The 22,669-nt window shown below is 35.5% G+C and overlaps 1 protein-coding gene across 2 annotated transcripts in view; it reads right to left on the bottom strand.

The window, feature by feature from the left end:
- The window catches only part of TNNI3K (TNNI3 interacting kinase), a 300,692-nt gene that overhangs the window by 259,770 nt on the left and 18,253 nt on the right, over positions 1-22,669 (bottom strand). Inside the window, exons 3-6 of one of the 2 annotated variants that reach the window (XM_045802016.2) lie at positions 22,106-22,262; positions 21,406-21,514; positions 4,055-4,140; positions 2,585-2,682 (exon numbers count right to left, since the gene is read on the bottom strand). In XM_045802016.2, coding sequence (XP_045657972.1) covers positions 2,585-2,682; positions 4,055-4,140; positions 21,406-21,514; positions 22,106-22,145 — 333 coding nt within the window. In that variant the 5' untranslated portion in view covers positions 22,146-22,262. The remainder of the gene's footprint in view (positions 1-2,584; positions 2,683-4,054; positions 4,141-21,405; positions 21,515-22,105; positions 22,263-22,669) is intronic. The other variant, XM_087866002.1, reaches the window with a different exon arrangement.

Below are 22,669 nucleotides of genomic sequence, written 5' to 3'. Positions count from 1 at the left end.
ATTATACCTCAATAAATCTAGCCTCTATAAAAAAAAACTAAACAAAAACAAAGCAAAAACAAACTAAACAAGTAAGAGGAGTGCTAACCAACCACATGGAATTAAAAAACAAAACACCTGCTCCATTATTATTAATGAAAGCAAAATTGCCCTGCTGGTAAAAACTACCCAGCCCTGAGTTGGGCCCAGCATGCCAGGGTATATGATTAAATGAGCTGTTGATGTGACCAATAAAAAGATGTGAAAACCAAATTATTTCATTTTGTGAGTGGTAAGAAAAAATAAAGTTCACTTGCAATATTTATAAAACTCCAAATAAGTGTGTATAAGTAACTGTTCTGTGGGCACCAAAATATTAAAATCAAGAAAGGAAAGGAAAGAAAAGGAAATAAAGACAAGAAAATTTCTTTCAGATAAAAGGAGATTCAGAGACAAGAATACTAAAAATAAATGATTCTGGAATCAATCCTAAACAAGAAAGAAATAAACAGCTTTTTATAAATGACACTAATAGGATAACTAACCAAATTTGAATTTGGACTATAGATTAGATAAAAGTATTGCATCAATGTTAAATTTTCTGATTTTGATCAATGTACACTGATTATGTAAATGGGTTTTCTTTTTCTTAGGCAGGTCAGGGAACGGATGATTAGAACTAGATTTAATGCAATGGTAGTATGAATGGCTACTTTATATTATTTCTGTGTTTTAAAGGAAATTATAAATTTAATTTGTTTTTGCCTTTGTTAAGGAATAAGTAATCATGCACTCTGTTACAGCCTTTTCAAAATTTTTGCCTTCCTTGCATCCTAAGACTCTAAATTTGTTTAAACTTGCTAAAAAAAAAAAAAAAAAGCTAGTCCATATATCCTTCTGTAAAATATATGAAAACAGAAGAAATAGAGCAAAGGGAATTATAAACATGGAAATTTAGTTTTGATAAACAGAAGTAGAAGAAATCCTGTAAAGATTGTAGCTCTAAATCATTCAGAATGCAATGCTATGGTTGTGTCATACTAAGTGTTGGGAAAACACACTAATATAGAAAGGAATCTCCAGTCAGCTTCCGAATTCATGGTTTCGCATACTGCCTTAACTATACATCACTCACTTCTTATTTGTTGGAGCTCTTCTACTTTCACCTCCTGCTACTCAGCAGAAAAGCCAGCATCAGACACTGTTTCCCACATCCTGAACTCAGCCTCAATTCCAGTTTCACAGGATATTTAGGAGGTATTAAAAACAAGTTAGCACATAGCTGACGCTTTCTCCCAGGAAAAAAAAAAAAAAAAAAAAAAGACTAGGCATTGGCTGGGTGCAAAAAAGGACGAGTATTAGAGCATTTGCACTATGAATCACAGGAATATGTGAATCTGAAATATGGGAAAATATGACTCTCTTTCCCCACTGTGATAAACTCTAAAGGTTGGGGGAGGGAATATAATGCAAAGTGATCCTGATATGAGCAAAAGCTGTCCCCCCGGCCCCAACAGCTGCACATAAAAAACTGAAATAAAAATGTCACAGATTCACATGAAATTGAGAAAAGAACAAAATATGCAATATAAAAATGAGAGTCTGAGAGTATGAGCCAACTGCACTTGATTCCAATCACTATTGTGACATTTATTAGATATCTAACTTTAACCTTCAGTTTCCTTTTCTATAAAATAAACCCTATTATGCATCTCACTAAGTTATATCCCAATACTGACTATCCCGGTTTTTCTAATCCACTTTTATATTTACTTTCTGATCAGGTACTGAGATTAGTTGGGAAATGGACTGATGCAAGGAAATAAACTGAAGAAAAAGTAGGAAAAATAAAAGAAGGAAACTACAGGGAACTTTAGAGGTATTTTTTTTACAAGATTTTATTTATTTATTTGAGAGAGAATGTGCATGAGTGCCCACGTGTGGATTGGTGGGGGGAGGGGCCAAGGGAGAGGGAGACAGAGAATCTTACGTAGACTCCACACCCAGCACAGAGCCCAACACAGGGCCTGATCTCACCATCCTGAGATTATGACCTGAGCCAAAATCAAGTCAGATGCTTAAACAAGGTACCTCTAGAGAAATTTTTAATTAAGGAAAATGTGCAGAAAGAGTAATGTAGCTTCAATGTGCTTCTTTTATCATGAAAGTCAATCTCATCTTCTTTTGCACAGAGGCAATTTGGTCTCCTGGTGAGAAGCTCTGGCAAGGGGAGCAGATGACCAGTTCCTAAAACCTGACTAACCCGTTAACTAACCATGTAGTCTTGGGGACAATAATAGTATTCACTTACAGGTTTCTTGTAGGACTTAAATGAGCTAAACATGGAAAGCATTACAAAGAGTATGTGTCTGGTATATAGATGTTACCAGGTCAATATAGAGAAAGGGCTTCACCTAGCAATGTAATGCTCTGGTCACTCTGCATGTTCTTCATGATTACCAATTTGCCACCCCAACCCCCACCCCCACCCCCCACACACAAAGAAGAAGAGGAGAAGGAGGAAGAGGAAGAAGGGCAGCAGCAGTCTGAAGATACACATCATCCTTAGCTGTAATACAGTATTATGGGAACAAAAATATTATACCTTGTAAACTGCCAAGTGTAAGGCTGTAAATCCATTTCTTGTTAGTCGAGATGGACGAAGCCCTTTTAACATAAGGGTTCTAATATGTGACTTGTTGCCTTAAAGAGAAAAGTGAAAAAAGGTTAAATTGTTGTGGGGGGTAGACCAAGTGACTTTAAAATCTCTCTTTGACCTAATAATAAATTTACATTGATGTATGAAAATGTCAGACATGTGGCACCTGGGTGGTTCAGGTGGCTCAGGTGGTTAAGCGGTTGAGGGTCTTCTGACTCTTGGTTTTGGCTCAGGTCATGATCTCAGGGTCTTGGGATCTCCGGCCCTGGGCTCTGTGCTTAGCGCGGAGTTTGCTAATCCCTCCCCCACCAATTCTCTGGCACTCTTGCTTTCTCTCTCTCTCTCTCAAATAAATAAATAAATAAATAAATAAATAAATAAATAAATAAATAAATAAATAAAATCTTTCTTAAAAGATGTCAGACTGCTCTTCTGCAGGCCGTTTGTAAAGTTTTCTATTAACTGACAGCCTTCCTTAGTAGTGAACATTTCTATTACACTTATAGAACTTTGTATCAGTGCTGTTTATTTTAATGCATTTATGTTACATTTTTTCTGTAGTACTCTCATCATCAGTTGGTTTTAAAACATAAAAACATGAAAATCCATTTTAATAAACAGTGAAACACCGTAGATAAAAATCTAGTTGTACCGGATTAGCAGTAGAGCTTATTTAGGTCAGAGGAATCTGGACGGAATAACTAAGTTGGGAAAGCGTGTTTAAATTTCGGAGAAAGATCTGTTAAGTAGAGTCTGTTTAGTTTGTTCTGGGAGGAATGCTTACGGAATATGATTAGAGCTGATATTTCTGCATTAGTGTTTTTTATTTAAAACCTGAGTTCAAGGAAAACTAGTTTGTATTAACAAAGTAAATATTAATCATTCATTAATTTAATAAATTTGTTAAGAATCTACTATATGCCAGTACTTGGGATACATTAATGAACAAAACCAAACAAAATACAAGCCAAATTAAACTCTAAATCTTCACTTTGATCAATCTTCACTATGAGATTTTTATCTTTGGCATTTGTCTTACCTTACACATATTTTACTGAAGATTGTAAAGCAATTGCATGACGATATTTTAGGGAATGCTTTAAGTGCTTCTGAATTTAACTTAATCCCTGACTGGTATGGCCAATACTGAAACAAAAAAATTTTTGTTTAAATTTCCAAGCAAATTAAGTGACTTAGTTCAGGGTAGGAACACCATGAAACTTAAATTCAGAGCTAAATCAAATGGAACATCTGCCTAGTAGTTACTGCTTCAACTGAAGGTTATCAGGGTTGTAGGGACAAAGCAAAAACGAAAATTGAGCATGAATAGAATTCTCTTGTAGACTATTAAGCAGCTCAGATCATTGACTGTATACACATATAACTAGTTTGTAAAGTATAGTTTCAAGCACTCACCTCCACAAATGCAGCATAGATGAAGTAGAGACAGCCCATTTTCTGTGCGGTAATTTAAGTTGACTTTACTGAAGGCATCATCAGAGCTGAAAAAAATTTTTTCATAGGATCAAAAATTTCACCTTTTAGTTTATTATTTTTCACTTGAAAAATTATGAAAGGGAATCCTGTTACTATAAATTCAGAAGTATATCTTCTCTAGGATTTTGTTGTATCTAGAAAAAGAATTTTGAATATACAGCCAAACAAAGAATACTTAACGTCGAGAGAAAATAATATGAAAGTTTGAGAGACCGAGTTTAAGTTAAGGACTGTTATGCAGTTTAGTGTTCTATGTACGATTTCCTTTTCAAGGAAACTTTATAAATTAAAATTTATGGATAATAGAAATAGAAAACAGACATTTGAAAGTAAATTCATTCACATTCAAAATTTCACATTATATTTATGGAGAAAGTCAAGAAATGCCCTCCAAAAAAGAAAAAAAAAGTAGCATTTGATAAGAGATTGGAGAGAGGAATATAATCCGGATGTTTTACAAATTCTGCCTGAAGCAAAGTTTCCTTGTACTCTGACTGGGTCAGATTTCACAGATAAAGAAGTTCTAAACTCTGATCTGGTACTATGATACAATCCCTGGAGAGGAGTAGTGTTAGTGATTCAATTAATAAAATCCTTGCCTTTGTCTGAACAAAGACCATTGCCCCAGGAGGGCCCTAGAGAGCCAAAGGTAGTCTTGGAAAAGTAATGTAAAGCTAAAATTCTTGACCTCTTGAAGTCAGTTGGTACTCCCAGGGCATTTTTCAGTGGAAATGAGATCAGATCCTTGGCTTCCCAGGTCAATTTCAAGCTGCTTCCTGGCTATTTAAATCTCCAGCAACTTTTAGTGAGATAGCATGGTCTTTGGTGAGTGAGCCTTCCATATCATTTGTAAAGTACTTACACTTGAAAGGTATAAATTCAGGACATTATCATCAAGGCACCCAGTTAAGCGCTTCAAAAGCTATTGGAATATATAAAATAGAAAAGAAAAGATGCTATTTCCAGGGTGCTGCTAAAAAGAGAAAACCTAAATCTAGAGACATTGAAGGATCTCAGTGAAAACTTTAATTGGCAATGGCAAGCCCAGTGGTTTGTTTTCATAGAATATTCTAGAACTACCCCATCCTCATAACCTTCTTGCTTTGCATGTTCAACTTCTCAGCTGCAAAGTCCACAGACATGCTTATTCATATTGAGAAATATACCTCAACTTGCTTTGGAATGCTATATGTAGAAGTATAATAAACTCAGAGTCATCTTTACAAATGTTAATAATATAATAGAGCAAGGAGACAAGGATTTTGGGAAAAATAGCTAAGACTTTAGCTCACTCCTATCTGCACTTTCCCCCAGTTCAATGAATGATGCCAAAAAAATATTTCTGATGAAAGTACCACTGTTTTAAATGTCTATCTAAAATGAACCTAATTGTAAATGGTATACCTATTTTATGGTACATGCAGTAACTTCACAAAATAACATGGTTCTTGGAAATGTGTGGCCTTTGCCTGAGCCAGGCTTCTAAACTCTTAAAGCCAATTGTATTATAGATGTCTTGCAGAAATTAAACTTAATAGGTAGTACTAAACAAAGTGCACTCAGCAGCCCAGACTTACAAGGGCATTCACAGAGGTCTTCTCTGTGGTTATGATTTCAAATAGTACAGGTTTTTTTTAAGAGCTGAATTCTGCTTTTAAAGCTACGTGGATGGGATTTTTCTCTTAAAGTTTGTAGGAAATCAGTGTCCATAAATAAAAAGGGAAAGAAAACTGTGACTAGCCATTGAAGATGTTGATTGACAATGATTTAGAAACTCTGGGCTGCATTGGCTTTTCTTTCCTTGTCCTTCCATTATCCAGGAATGAAAACACACAATAAGATCAAAAGACAGAAAACAAAGTATTGGGTGGGGAAGGAAAGGGAAGCCTTCTGTGAATGTAAAGAAATATATAACCTTCAGCCTAAAAGAAGAACAGGGAAGGAAGTACCTTTTGAGCTAACTATAATGAACTTAATGGCAAACGCTGAAAGAAGAAAAGACTTGGGAGCTCCTCTGTAGCAATAAATCCTTGAGAAAATTAGTTTTTCAATGTGTATCTCTAATGTTATACAGCAATACCTATCATGTTTTGATGTTTTAAAAGTGGAAAATCATTTCAGCAGTGTAGGTAATCCTTAAAAGCTTGGTCCTTGTATTTACACCAGGATTGAAATCCTATCCTGCTGTCTTTTAAGTAGTTTCCCCCCTCTCCAATTTGGACAAGTTATTAAAACTCTTCAAGCTGTAATTTCTTCAGTTATGAAATGATTAAAATAATACATAGAGATTGTATTGTTGTGAAGCATACATGAGGCTAGGGCTTACTGTAGTACCTAGCACATATGTTATCAATAGATGGTTATTTTATTGTTATGACTATTCCTAACAAGTTACTGAATGTACAACTTCCCCTGGATAAGTCTAAACCTTGGGAGAATTTTAGCACAGTTTTCAAATCAAGTTTGACCTTCTTCAATCTCTCACATTTGACAACCTGTAAAATTTCCTGATTTTGACAATTTTATAAATGTATTTTATGCTCATGGTGACTCTCATTCAGGCTCCTAGAAAATGTCTGACCTTGTCTTCACATGCTTTTAAAAAGACTACCAAGTTGGCGGTTGTGACACCTGGCACCTGTCAGTGATTCAGAGCAACTACTAGAATCCCAAATTTGTGATGTAAGTCCAGGGGCATCATGTCAATAGGAAGGCTATTTTCAATACTGGAGATGGTTAAAATAACAAAGAAGGAAAAAAGGGGGGATCTTAAAAATCCAAAGAGGGAGAAAAAGTTGCACTGAAAGATTTTCTGAGACGATAGATTCAAATGCTTTCTTATTCCATGATCTAACTTTGATGATGCATTCAATCAGTCTGGCACAACACCTACTAAACACCAACTGTGTGCTCCACCTCTGTTCTTAATAATCACCTTACCATGTTCTCTCAAACTACTCACTATGTCCTGGATCCTTTAAGTGCATCAGTCCTGGAAAAATGCATGCTGGATAGAACTCTGCAACTGACCTCAGCATTAGTCCTGATCGCTAATGCCCCAATCATCTTTGCAAAGAAAGTAAGCACTGAATAAACAGAAAATATAAGATGCTAAAGTTTATTCTTTATTTAAGAATAACTCAAATGAATAACTGTTGTTTACATAAGTAAAATTGAAAGCATGAATTATATTAGCGACTTTTTGTTCAAAAATCAACTCTTAACTCACTGAATCTTAACATAGTCTTGACTATTCATACGTGACTCTGCATACAGTCCTAAAGAGGTCCTTGCTCAAAACTAAGCTGTTGCCTGTTGTTTTTGTTCTTCTCTTGAATTATACCCTCCTTGAACTGATGCAACTTCTATTAATGCCAACAAAATGAATCAACTGCGAATAGGCTCCCACAATATTTGGCAGTCAAGTGCAATTTTAATAGTACAATTTTTATCTTAACTTTAATAACTGGAATGTAATTTTTTAAATGAGAGTTACTTTGGGGCTATATTTGAATCCTAATTCTCACTTCCGATTAACTTCTAGTCAAATGTTTCTGTTTTGAAACATGTAATTAAAATATTCAAGATTTTAATGCAATCATTCCTAGGAGAGATATTTCATATTCTCTTCTTTTGCCTCTTCTAAAGGAACTGTGTATGTCAAATTCACTGTCAATTGAACCTCACTTATGTATTCTAATACCCTAAGCTCAATTTATTTTTTAATTTTCCCTTACATTTTCATCACCTGCCATGCCATACTGTAACTTAACATATCCTAATGAGTTCATAATGCTTGCTGAGGTATGGATCAAATTCCTAATTAAAATGAAGTCTCTATTATGAATATATTTCTAACAGTAAATCCTGTCCTTAATGATTAAAAACGGTAGTTCTGTACCCAAAGGTTACTTTCGTTCTTGTAGCATAATGAACTCTTTTCTTAGCCTTTACCTTTTATACAGAAAAGTATGCAGTTTTGTGATCCAATTAAACTTCTTTCTCATGACCTCATCCTTTCAAGAAAATATCTGCCATGACCACAATTGGAAACTAATTAAAATGTAACATTTGAACACTTGGCCAAAAATAACATACTACCGTCCAAAATATTCTGATAGGTAGATGCATTTTTTAAATTAACTCATTTGCTGAAATTTAGGGAAAGACCAAGAAGGTAGAAAGAAGAAAAGGATTTGTTTTAGATGATCTAGTTTCCCAAATTGATAATTTAGGTTTCAAATGGCTGATTGTAAATTCTTTTTTTTTAAAATTTAACATCAAGTTAGTTAACATATAGTGTATTATTAATTTCAGGAGTAGAATTCTGTGATTCATCAGTTGCCTATAACACTCAGCTATCATTACATCAAGTGCCCTTCTTAATGCCCATCACCCAATTACCCCAGTCCCCCATCAACCTCCCCACCAGCAATCCTCAGTTTGTTCTCTATAGTTAAGAGTCTCTTATTGTCTCCCTCTCTGTTTTAATCTTATTTTATTTTCCTTCCCCTCCCCTATGTTCATCTGTTTTGTTTCTTAAATTCCACATATGAATGAAATCATTTGGTATTTGTTTCTCTGGCATTTTGCTTAGCATAATACATTCTAGTTCCCCATGTCATTGCAAATGGCAAGATTTCATTCTTTTTTATGGCTGAGTAACAGATCCATTCATCAGTTGATGGACACCTGGGCTCTTTCCATATTTTGGATATTGTGGATAGTGTTGTTATAAACATTGGGCTGCATCTGCCCCTTCAAATCACTATTTTTGTATCCTTTGGATAAATAACTAGTAGTACAATTGCTGGGCAGCTCTATTTTTAACTTTTTGAGGAACCTCCATACTGTTTTCCAGAGTGGCTGCACCAGTTGCATTCCCACAGTGTCGGAGCGTTCCCCTTTCTCTGCATCCTCACCAACATCTATTGTTTCCTAAGTTGTTAATATTAGCCATTTTGACTGGTGTGAGGTGGTAACCCATAGTGGTTTTGATTTGTATTTCTTGATGATAAGTGTTGTTGAGCATTTTTTTCATGTATCTGTTAGCCATTTGTATGTATTCTTTGGAGAAATGTCTGTTCATGTCTTCTGCTCATTTCCTGAGTTGATTTTTTTATTTTTTGGGTGTTGAGTTTGGTAAGTTCTTTATAGATTTTGGATACTAGCTCTTTATTTGATATGCCATTTGCAAATATCTTGTCCCATTCTGTTTGGCTGCTTTATAGTTTTGATGACTGTTTCCTTTGCTGTGCAGAAGCTTTTCCCCTGCTTAAGTCCCAATAGCTCATTTTTGGTTTTGTTTCCCTTGCCTCCGGAGATGTGTCTAGCAAGAAGTTGCTGTGGCCAAGATCAAAGAGCTTGCTGCCTGTGTTCTCCTCTAGGATTTTGATGGATTCCTGCCTTATATTTAAGTCTTTCATCCACTTTGAATTTATTTTTGTGGATGGTGTAAGAAAGTGGTCCATTTTCATTCTTCTGTATGTGGCTGTCCAGTTTTCCCAACACCATTTGTTGAAGACACTGTCTTTTCCCCACTGGATATTCTTTCCTGCTATGTCAAAGATTAGTTGACCAGAGTTGAGAGCCAATTTCTGGTTCTCTATTCTGTTTCATTGATCAATGTGTCTGTTTTTGTGCTGTCTTGATGATTGCAGCTGTATAATACAGCTGAAGTCCAGAATTGTGATGCCTCCAGATTTGGTTTTCTTCTTCAACATTACTTTGGTTATTTGCAGTCTTTTCTAGTTCCATACAAATTTTAGAATTCTTTGTTCTAGCTCTGTGAAAAATGCTGGTGTTATTTTAATAGGGATTGCACTGAATATGTAGATTGCTTTGGGTGGTATGGACATTTTAAGAATATTTGTTCTTCCGATCCATGAGCATGGAGTATCTTCCCATTTCTTTGTGTCTTCCTCAATTTCTCTCGTAAGTGTTCTATAGTTTTCAGTGTACAGATCTTTTATGTCTTTGGTTAGGATTATTCCTAGGTATCTTATGGTTTTTGGTGCAATAGTAAAATGGGATCGATTCTTTGATTTCTCCTTCTGCTGCTTCATTGTTGGTGTATAGAAATGCAAAGGATTTCTATGTGTTGATTTTATATCCTGCAACTTTGCTGAATTCCTGTATCAGTTTTAGCAATTTTTTGTTGGAGTCTTTCGGGTTTTCCCAATAGAGTATCATGCCTGCGAAGAGTGAAAATATGAGTTCTACTTTGCTGATTTGGATGCCTTTTCTTTTTTGTTCTCTGATTGCTGAGGAGAGGACTTCTAGTACTATGTTGAACAACAGTGGTGAGAATGGACACCCTTGTTGTTTTCCTGACTTTAAGGGAAAAGCTCTCAATTTTTCCCCATTGAGGATAATATTAGCTATGGGTCCTTCATGTATGGTCTTTAGGATGTTGAGGTATGCTCCCTCTGTCCCTACTTTGTTGAGGGTTTTTATCAAGAAAGGATGCTGTATTTTGTCAAATGCTTTTTCTGCATCTATTGAGAGGATTATATGGTTCTTATCCTTTCTTTTATTAATGTGGTGTATCACATTGATTGATTTGTGTATATTGAACCATCCTTGCAGCTCAGGATTAAATCCTACTTGTTCATGGTGAATAATCCTTTTAATGTACTGTTGGATCCAGTTAGCTAGTATCTTGTTGAGAATTTTTGCATCCATGTTCATCAAGGATATTGGTTTGTAATTCTGATTGTTAGTGGGGTCTTTGCCTAACTTGGAATCAAGGTAATGCTGGCCTCATAGAATGAGTTTGGAAGTTTTCCTTCCATTTCTATTTTTTGGAACAGTTTCAGAAGAATAAGTATTAATTCTTCTTTAAATGTCTAGTAGAATTCTCCTGGAAAGCCATCCGATGCTGGACTCTTGTTTGTTGAGAGATCTTCAACTACTGATTCGATCTATTTGCTTGTTATAGGTCTGTTCAGACTTTCTATTTCTTCTTATTTCCATTTTGGTAGTTTATATGTTTCTAGGAATTTAACCATTTCTTCCAGAGTGCCTAAATTGTTTGCATATAATTGCTCATAATATGTTCTTAAAATTGTTTGTATTTCTTCGGTATTGGGTGTGATCTCTCCTCTTTCATTCATGATTTTATTTATTTGGTTCCTTTGTCTTTTCTTTTTGATAAGCCTGGCTAGGGGTTTATCAATCTTAATTCTTTAATGAACCAGCTCCTAGTTTCACTGATCCATTCTACTGTTTGTTTTTTATATCATTGATTTCTGCTCTGATCTTTATTGTTTCCCCTCTCTTGCTAGATATAGGCTTCCCCATTTGCTGTTTTTTCCAGCCCTTTAGGTGTAAGGTTAGTTTGTGTATTTCAGACTTTTCTTGCTTCTTGAGCAAGGCCTGTATTGCTATATACTTCCCTCTTAACATCACCTTTTCTGTATCCCAAAGATTTTGAACTGTTGTGTTTTCATTTTCATTTGCTTCCATGTATTTTTTTTTTATTCTTTAATTTCCTGGTTGACCCATTCATTCTTTTTTCTTTTTTTAAACATTTTATTTATTTGAGAGAAAGAGGGGTAGACAAGAGAGTGAGAGAGCATAAGCAGGGGGTGTGGCAGACAGAGAGGGAGAAGTTTTAAGCTCCCCACTGATCAGGGATCCCCATGCAGGGCTGGATCCCAGGACCCTAAGATCATGACCTGAGCCAAAGGCAGACAGTTAACTGACTGAGCCACCCAGGCATCCCCCGTTCATTCTTTAGTAGGATGTTCTTTAATCTCCATGCATTTGTGGCCTTTCCAAATTTTTTCTTGTGGTTGACTTCATTTCATAGCACTGTGGTCTGAAAATATGCATGGTATACTCTCAATCTTTTTAACACCTGGTTGAGTCCTGATTTGTGACCCAGTACATGATCTATACTGGAGAATGTTCCATGTTCACTCAAAAAGAATGTGTATTCTGCTGCTTAAATATTCTGAATATATCTGTTAAGTCCATCTGGTCTCGTGCGCCATTCAAAGCCTTTGTTTCCTTGTTAATCTTCTACTTAGATGATCTGTCCATTGCTACGAGTGGGGCGTTAAAGTTCTCTACTACTATTGTATTGTTATCAATGAGTTTCTTTAGGTTTGTTATTAATTGATTTATGTATATTTGGCTCCTCCTAAGTTAGGGGCATAAATATTTACAGTTGTTAGATCTTCTTATTAGATAGATCTTTTTATTATGATATAGTGTCCTTCTTTATCTCTCATTAGTCTTCGGTTTAAAATCTAGTTTGTCTGACATAAGGATGGCTACTCCAGCATTTTTTTTAATGTTCATTATCATGAGAGATGGTTCTCCACCCCCTCACTTTCAATCTGAGGTCTTTGGGTATAAAATGAGTCTCTTGTAAGCAGCATATCAGTGGGTCTTGTTTTTTTTTTTTTTTTTTATTCATTCTGATATCCTGTCTTTTGTTGGAGCATTTAGCCCATTTACATTCAGAGCAATTACGGAAAGATATGAACTTAGTGCCACTGTATTAACTGTAAAGTTGCTGTTCCTATAGATTGTCTCTGTTGCTTTCTATTCTTTGTTACTTTTGGTTTCTCTTTCTGCTCAAAGGATCCCCTTTAATATTTCTTACAGAGCTGGTTTAGTGTTTACAAACTCCTTTAATTTTTGTTTGTCTTGGAAACTTTTTATCTCTCCTTCTATTCTGAATGACAGCCTTGCTGGATAAATTATTCTTGGCTGCATATTTTTCCCACTTTAGTAGTTGAGTATATCATGCCAATCCTTTCTGGTCTGCCAGGTCTCTGTGGATAGTGCTGCTCCTAGCTTATATGTCTACCCTTGTAGGTTAAGGATCTTTTCTCCCAAGCTGCTTTCAGGATTCTCTGTATCGTATATTTTGCCAGTTTTGCTATAATATGTTGTGGTGTTGATCTGTTTTTGTTGATCTTGAGGGGAGTTCACTGTGCCTCTTAGACTTGAATGCCTGTTTCCTTCCCCAGATTAGGGAAGTTCTCAGCTATAATTGGATCAAATAAACTTTCTGCCCCTTTTTCCCACTCTTCTTCTTCTGGGACTCCTATGATACAGATATTATTTTGTTTTATGGAATCACTGAGTTCCCTAAGTCTACCTTGGTGATCTAATAGTTTTCTTTCCCTCTTCTTTTCAGCTTCATTATTTTCCATAATTTTATCTTCTATATCACCTGTCCTCTCCTCTGCTTCTTCAGTCCTCCTAGTGATTATATCTAGTCTGTTCTTCATCTCAGCTATAGCATTTTTCATTTCAGCATGACCAGTTTTTAGGTCTTTTACCTCTGCAGCAAGTGTTCTCTGGTGTCTTCTATGATTTTTTAAAGACCAGCTAGTAGTCTTATAACTGTTGATCTAAATTCTGGTTCAGATATATTGCTTATATCTGCTTTGAGCAAGTCCCTGGCTGTGGTATCTTCCTGACCTTTCTTTTGGGTAGAATTTTGTCATTTTGGCTAAGTTTCTATCTTTTGTGTGTTATGAAAGCTTCTTTGTTTCCTGTACCTCAGAGTAATGATATAGTAAAAAGAGGTCATAGTCTCTCCAGGGCCTGGCACTTTGGGAAGTGTTTCTGGTGTATGTTGCGTGCACTCTACTATTGTGTTTTGGCTGATATTTCCCACTGGCTGTCCTTTGCAGATGTCTTCTTTGCTTGCAGTGGGGACTGTTTTGACCTTTAGCTAGGTGTGTTTTGATTAGTTTGTTGAAAAAAGCCTGGAAAGAAAGAAAGAAAGAAAGAAAGAAAGAAAGAAAGAAAGAAAGAGAAGAAAGAAAAAGAAAAAAAAGGCTCATTCTAAAATAAGAGACAATGAAAAGGAATGAAAAGAAAACAGACAATCAAAAAAACTATAAGCCAGATTCCAAAGGAAAAAAAAGGGAAAAAAATAAGAAAAAGAAAAGAAAAAAAAAAAAAAAGAAGACTGATCAAAAAAGAGAGAGAGAGAAAGGAAATGAAAAAACAAACTAACAAACAAAAAAACTGTAAGTCTGATTCCAAAGGGGGAAAAAATAAGAGAAAAAAAAAAAATACAGCCTAGTCTTATTTCCAGCAGAACTGAAGGGAATGCTGTGAGACACTGTATAATCGGTACACTTGGAGCATGTGGTATGCTGCCTGAGTTGCTATTCTCTGGGAGAGGCCCCACTGTGCTGACTCAGTCCTGCCCTAGTAAAAAACAAAACAAAACAAAACAAAACAAAAAACTTGCCAAGAACAGGGGAGTTGGGGTTTGATGAAAGTAGCTTCCACCTCCACTAGGGGCCGATGTGTTGTTCTTTGCTGCCTGGCTGTGTTGGCAGTGGGGGTAAAATGGCAACATCCCACTCTCTCCTCCCGACAGGGTCTCTCACACCACCAGCTGTTCAGGAAGCCCTCACGGAAAAGCGAGGGCCATCAGCATGCCTGGCGCCCAGCTGTCCCGCGTTTATGTCTAGCACCGCTAGGATTCAAAACTCCAAATCTTAAAGTAGTGGCACCACTCTGGTCAGCTCCCTTCTCTGGGTGACAGGCAGTTCTCCGACCTCTGCAGTGTGCGGATTCTATGCTTTGGCAACATGAAAAGCCGCAACCGGGTTATCCAGCCTCTGTGCACACTTTTGTTTGCTGCCAACGGTGTTTTAGTCGTTGGAGAGGATATAACCATCTTCCAAATGTACTCCAGGAAGGGGAACAATCTCTCCTAGTGCGACCTCTTAGATCCCTGCTCCACTTTGTGCATGCTCCTGGGCCAGAGCTGTTCATCTCCCCAGGAGCACACGCTACAGCAACTCTCCCACAAAAGTCGCACACTTCCAAAAGCTCAAAGTCTAAGCTATATTCACTGTTTGCAAAAAACCTGCACCACCCAGTTCCCCCAACTCCCCAGGCTGTGGTCTAAGAGGTTTTCTTCTTGTGCAGACCCAACACCACTCTTTCCTTTCTTCCTCTCTCCCTTTTCTCTCCCATGGACAGGGTTCCCTCCCCTCAGCAGCATGGCAGCTTTCCTTTCCCCCAGTTCACTGCCACACACCTTGCACCTGCCATGTTGTCTTCCTCCAACCCTAGAAATCCTTCTTCCAATCATCAGATCAATTTCCTGGGTGTTCCAAGTGACCTGACCTCAATACAACTGTATTCAAGGGAGGAGGAAAGCCTCTAGTCCTCCTACTTCTCTGCCATCTTAACTCCCCGCCCCGCCCCGCCCCGTAACTTCTTATGTAGTTCTTTGTGGCTATTTCTGATTCCTGTCCCACCAAACAACAGAAACAAAAAAATCATCAGTAAGATCTGCTCCCAAGGTATATCCCCAGGAAATATTCAGAAATGTATTTGTCCAATATCACACAGATTCAATAAGCAAACTAACAACATGGAGTACATTCATTCATCATGCAATAATTATTGAAATATAGTGGCAGATAGAGCGAGAATAGCTAACGATGATAAAACTGAGACAATAATAATATATTGTGAGGCTTAGATCTTGAAAGACCTTTATAAACATTATATGCTATAATAATTATTTTTAATGAAGCACTGATATTATTATATTGATTATTTTAGCAATTTTATTGTTTTGCCTTGCATTTGAAAAGGGAGATCAGAAGTAGAAAGGGAAGATGGAGGCAGTATGGGATGGGAGAGAAGAATAGAGAAAGGATAAAAGGAGGAAAGATAGAGCTAGTGAGGTAGCAAGCTAGCGGGAAAGAGACTGAGAGACAAAAAGGTTGAGATCAAGCTGCTTCATAAGGTTTTTAAAAGATATTACTGTACAATTATTATTCATAACTAGTTTTACCTAGACAAGCAAAAAAAGAAATAAAGAGGTCGGCAGTCTTGGGGCAATGTGAATTATCTTTCTGTTGCTGTGGCAGCTTGTTTTTGTTTCATTGCTAATTATCATAATGCACTAACCAAACATGCCAAATAATACTTTCACACTATTTTAATTTTATAAGATGACATGTCCCCCATCAATATTCTATTTCTCACCTTGATGCAGAATTTCACTATTTTAGATAAGGTCAGCCTGCCATGTTTCTGGAACTATTCATTTTACAATAGCTGAATTTCATAATTGGTTATAGCTTTGAAAAAGTAGATTTTTGGAAGATATTTCATTTGGAGGATAGGTATGGTGGACTGCAGCTGGGCCCAGAGGAACTTTTCAGGGAGAAAAAGAGCAGGAAGGGCATATATACTTCTCTCTTCTCTCCCCCTCTGTACATTTTTAGCATGCAAATATTATAACTGCTTGCCCATGAAACAGAGCATTCTTCTATTTTTGTTTATTTATTAAACTTAATCAATTTCAAAGTGGGATACTATCATTATTTACCATGGTATATCTACTTAATGCCAAAATAAGATTTAAAATGAGGGAAAAAATAGGGTTATTTTGATTATTGCTGAAATATAACAGCATTGCAACAATCTAACTTCTCTGGAACCTCCTCAGTGATATCAAATTTTATATTGCAGATTAAGCAGATAAAAAGTAGCCCTGACAATTAAATTAGCAGAGTATAGTTCTAAATTTTCTAATGACTTAAAAACATATTGAAACAAAATAATTTAACTGAAAGGCTTTTAAAACTTACAGGTGGAGGGTCATCATGTAAGTGGTTTTCAGAGATCATGGGTGGGGTACATGTATCACCAGGGGTAGGGATGGGGGACTAAAATATAGTCTTCCACTCCCTCCCTCCCCCAGGGGTAGTTCTAATATACAGGCTAGAGCAAGATTATGGAGTGGTACAGGGAAAATGAAAATATTTCAAAGATAATTCTGATCCATAATTTGACCCCCCAGGTTAAGAACAAAGATCATGAAGATTACACATTTTGAAATTAAGGACAAGTGGGCACAATCTCAGTACAATCATATAAGTTGCTTATCCTAGTTGAAGCCAATTTAATTTGATTAGCCTCATTTTCTTTAGGTATAAAATAGCAAGCGCAACGAATGCCTACCTCAGAGGTTGTTAACATAAACAATGATGATTAGTTTTTAACTAACATTTTTGAGCGTTTACCATGTGCCAATCACTGTGCTAGAGCACCTTACATTTATACAGTTAGGATTGTATGAGCTAATGCATATTAAAATACCTAGTAGCATGCCCAGCATATGGCAGGCACTAAGTTGTTAGTTTGTTTTCCTTTCAAGTGCTATACAAATAGGTATTACAAATAAACACAAATATAAATAAAGCTAAACAAGACAAAGAAGCAGCCTTTAGTGAACACATACACTAGTGGTTAGACAGACCTGTAAATGCATAAAGACAATATCATGTAGTAAGTGCTGTTATATTGAAAAACAAAAGGATTAGAGAAAGCACAGAGGAGGAAATACAGACAATGGTATTCCAATGCACCACTTCTGTCTTTCCTTCTTCTGCCTTCTCTTTTTCTCCATCTCTTCCTATCTTCCATCTATTATCTCAACAAATGTCCAAAGTTATGAGTGAGTGCAACTTTATTGTGGAAGATGAGAGAACATTCCATTTCCATTCCCCTTCTTTACCCTACCAAGCTTTCATCCCAAAGCTGCTATAAATTGTCATAAGAAACAGAATGGTTTAGTTATCTTTATCTTTTTAAAATTTGTACTTATCTTCCTGTATACTATATTGTGGGTAAAAGCTATACCAGGAGATTGCGTAAATGAGCTAACAGAAGCCTTGGTACACAATGGTGTAGAAAATCTCTTTTAACGAATGGATTTATTATGTACCTCGAAAGCCATAAAAAAAACTTGTTAGCAAATAAAACAAGAAGAAACTCCCAAAACCTCCCAAATGTGTGTTCATACCAATGATCCTCCACCTGTGACTCTGGTGTTAAGTGCCTCTTTTCAGACATCTTTACCGTTTTCCTCTTATCTACATGTTTAGAGAAAGCCTGATGTCATGAGGCATAACACAGTTGTTCATCACAGAAGTACCCCTTACATTATATAGGGCATGGATAAAGATGAGAAAGAAAAAGACTCTAATTATTTAACACCCAAAATGTCCTAAATACTCAAATATTGTTAAACAATATTATGTTCAATCTTCCCAAATGCCTTAAAATTTTGGTGTGTGAGTCAATAAGTAAGATAATTTATATTCTCAGCACTCCATTCTTTTCTTTGTCATCCATCATTTTATTCTAGAGAAAAAAAAAATCCTCAGAACTTTGCCCTAGGCATGACTGACTTTCTTTCCCAATGATGCTATCTGTCTTGATGGAATCAGACAGAGTACTCTGTTTATGTTTGTTTGTTTGCTCCCTTGAATCTCTGTAGACCATACTAGTTGCCTGCTTCCTGTTCTCATGTTCCTCATCCCTTCACTGATAATCACCTCAGGCAGAGTTTTCAGGGCAACTTGAATATCCTTCTAGAAGTAGTTTTTAAACTTTAGCAGAAGTGTCATTTTTAGCATGCAAAAGTACTACCTGAGAAGCTTGTTAAAAATTCAGGTTTCTGGAAGTCATCCCCAGAGATTCTGATTCATTTGATATGGACTGGAATCATGGAATCTAAAATTTCAGTAAGCTCTGTTGGTTACTCTACTGTAGGAGGTTCTTAGCCCTTCAAGAAACATGATTCTAGGCTGGGGGTAATCCTCTACTCAGCTTCATTATTATCACTAATGGGGCTAATGGGACATTTCTGTCACTTCCTTAATGGCTTCAGCACCAGGCTGCCAGTCTTCTTTTCCATAAAATGCCCTACCATTATTCTCAGGAAAAAATGACATCTATTCTGATGAGCCTTCTAGTACTGTAGCCAAATCCTTTTTGATCACAATTTTTAAAAATTATATTTCAGATTTTGACATCATCTTGAATTGTTCTAGCATTTTACATTTTTACTTTTGAAAACATATTAAAACATATTAAAACATTTAATCCTAACTTTCTTGCTTTCTAACTTTTAATAAACTATTTGTTACTTCCCCTAGATAATAAAGTCTTCAGTCTTTCTAACTGTCCTTATTTATTTATCCAATATTTATTTATCCAATAATGATAATAGAAGCCTCTAATTAGTCCATGCCTACTGTGTGTTAGGCCCTCAACTCAGTATTTAATTGACATCATTTTGCAAATATCCTGTGAGGTTGTTATTATTAACCTCATTTTACAGATGTGAATGAGGCTCAAATAGATTAAATAATATATCCAAGGATACATAGACTATAAATAAAAGAAACTGGGTTTAAAACTATGTTTGTATCACTGTAAAACTGTTACACTGACTGACATAACTTTCTTACTCAACTTAGATAAAATGGTCAAGACATTAGGTTTTCTTGACTCCTCTAGACTTTAAAACTGATAAATAAATAAAGACACCCAAATCTTCTTGTCTTCTTCTTTTTTTTTTTTTTGTATTTGAAACCATTTTATTTTTCTTTCCATTTAGCACTTGTCATAGACTGTCTTCTGTGAGTTATTTATATATGTCTTTCCCCTAAACCAGATTATGAACTCCTGGAGCAAGAAGCAGGGTATAGTAGGAAGACCTCTGTCTATAGAGTCAGGCTGACCTTGCTACAAATCAGAGTTCCAGCACTTACTGATCATATGATCTTGATAAGATACAATGTTTCTAGCCCTTAGTTTATCATCCATCAGAATTTATATTTACCACACAGAGTCATGGTGAGAATTACTTAATGTCTTATATTTGATGTGTTGGAATAACAATTTGAATACAGTTGGCATAATAAATTCTGAACTATATTCTCCCTCACTGTTTCCTGCCTCTCACTCCAATACTAATTAGTAAAGAGGAGGTCACATTTATTTAGATAATGGAAATGTAGTAAAAATTAGCTATAGCAGGAGCTGCAAAAACAACGGTCTACTGTTGAGGGAGTATGAGAAAAAACCTATATCTCAAGCCCATTGTTAAGCTTAATCTTTAAAAGGATATGTCTATGTAAATTAGTCTTGATATACTTGCACAGTATTTCTTAAATTAAAAAAATAAATTAATTAATAAGGTTTTGACTTCATGAAGTTGAGGAAATCTCTTCAGTTTAACCACATTTCATTTGGCATATTTATCTGAGTCAATAAGAGCTACAGGACTTATGATTAAGTTCTACATTTGTATCTCTTTTCCAACAAAATAAATATGTATGTATAAATCTATACCAGTGCCAGTCAAATCTCTACAGGAATTTGAAATGTTTTCCCATACCTCATCATGTTCAAGTACTTACAAAAGTCAGCCCAGGGTATCTTGTCACGAGTATCAATGCTGATTTATCATTTTGGGCCAAATTAACACAGAGAATCAACTATTTCCCAAATTATAAATTAATCACTTGAAAAAGCCTTATTAACCTACTGACAGTTTCATATAAACTATATTTATACATGGATAACATTAATTGCCAGTTATGTGAACTTTGTATATATACTATAGCTGAAATTTTTTGTGAAAAATATATCATTTGGTCACTGCTTCACACTTGTTTTCCAAGTAAAATAGAGGGAGTTGTCATGAGGATATTAGATGAATAATTCAGGTAAAAGTCAACATGGCTAATTGGCTTACATGGAACTTTTCCTTAGTCAGGCAGCAAAGTTAAACTGACCCTCCAAAATGCATCTAGTTTCTCAATGTCAGATTCAATTTCTCCAGAAGGTTACTTGTGTATATAAGGGTCCTGCCCCTCTTTTCTGAACATTTTGTGTCTTCCAAGGTTGTGACACTATGCCAGATTATTTTTCTCTTGTTATCATGAACAAAACCCACTGAAAGCTTAAAGCCTGTATTACACAGTGTTATATGATTGTTCAGGAACAGAACGATACTCAGTTCCATTAAGGGACAGTCTTTAAAGATGTCGAGAGACCAGGTTTGTTAAAATTGGACTTACCCTAGTAGTTCAAAAAGAACAACATTCTACCACCATTTGGGAAGAAAAGTCTTGCTTTTTGTTGCTGGCATGGCTTACAAGGAAGACCTAATTCCGGGGAAGATTATTCAGATCAGCAACAGCTTCTTTTCAAAAGTCAGCCCTTATTTGCCTCTCTTTTTAAACTTTAGCAATGGAAGCATGGAAGTCATTTTTTAAGGAGATAAGGTATTTGCATTTTAGGGGCTATATGAATGGTTAAGAAGGGGTAACCTTATATTTTAAGGCTTAACATGTCTGGTAACATCTGAGATTCTATGGTTTGTGTTTTTAAATATAGATGTATCTAAAAACAAGATAATTAATAAAGATACTTATACCAAGAAATAATAACTCTGAGAACTTTACCTAAATATGTGCCTTAGTTCTGCAAGTTCTTTTTCTTTGATCTGCAGGTCATCTTCTAATCTTTCTATTATAATAACATAAGATTCACTGACTTTCTTCTTCCATTCATCTAGTAAAGAAAAACAAATGGGACCAATTCATAGCTGTGCTTTGCAAAATGTAGACACAGATCATAACATACAAGTAATTAAAACTCAGTTTTTTATTCTAAATTCTACAATACTTAGTTTAAATTACTGATTGTGAGCTTAAAATGCAGATGTTTATATCTAAAATGCAATCATATTAAATTGTAGTAATTAAGAACTCATTTGATATTGGATAATATATTTACATAAAAGAATATATTTGACTTATTTCATTTGATTTTATTGCATTTTAATTATATCAATCTCTAGTTCCTAGATAAAAGTTTTTACGTTTCAAATACTAGATATTTAAGATATAATTCAAAAATCTCTATATTCAGCGGTATTCTTAGGAACATTATATCTAACAACTAATATACTTTCGTAAGAAATTTTCTGTTTTCTCTAAAAATCTTTCAGAGAAAAATAACTTGAGTTCAGATAATCTTCTCAACAGTTTCATATTACATTGCCATATCCTCTGTGTAAAAATTAACAGGCACTCCAATGAAATCTTGGTTATCTATACTACTATCGAACCATGTTACATTCAAGGATATAAGAATAATTACCAGTGCAAGTTTGGGTTGGTCTAGATTTATAATTTCCCATTTGTTAGAAGTTTCTTCTTTCTCCCAGTGCAGTTCCTCAGGTTACAAGATTCCAAGTTCAAGTGCAATGACAGTCCAGTTGAAAAATATTTTGATAGTCTGGCTAAAAATAAGCTGACTGCCAAATGGAATGTCATGCAACAATGACAATGAACAAAACAGTTTGTGCTTTCAAGGGTGAAATCATAAAGGGAACTAATCAGTCTGTTTAAAACAGCTGTATCAAAAATAAATAGTAAATGTTTCAATAGGGCTATTTGCCTTCATCGATTGATTATCTATCCATGAATAGTTTCATGGGCCATTTCTTTAATAGGTAAGTCTAGAAAGTGGTTCAATTACATCTGAGGTTCACAAACAGCTATTAAAACCATCTAGAGCTTCTTTCTAATCATTTTCCCCTGAGTTAAAGTAATGCCAGTTGGAAAAGAGTAACAGGTGATAGAATTCGTCTCTATAAATAATGGGAACCCACATCCTATGACATGCTACTAATAAAAGTAAATGTAAGTTTTGCCTATATTA

This window comes from Ursus americanus, chromosome 12, assembly GCF_024610735.1.
Source record: "Ursus americanus isolate L20-20 chromosome 12, mUrsAme1.1.p, whole genome shotgun sequence".
NCBI classification, from domain to species: Eukaryota; Metazoa; Chordata; class Mammalia; order Carnivora; family Ursidae; genus Ursus; species Ursus americanus.
Note: the sequence above shows the minus strand (reverse complement) of the source record. Positions and strands in the feature narration are given on the sequence as shown.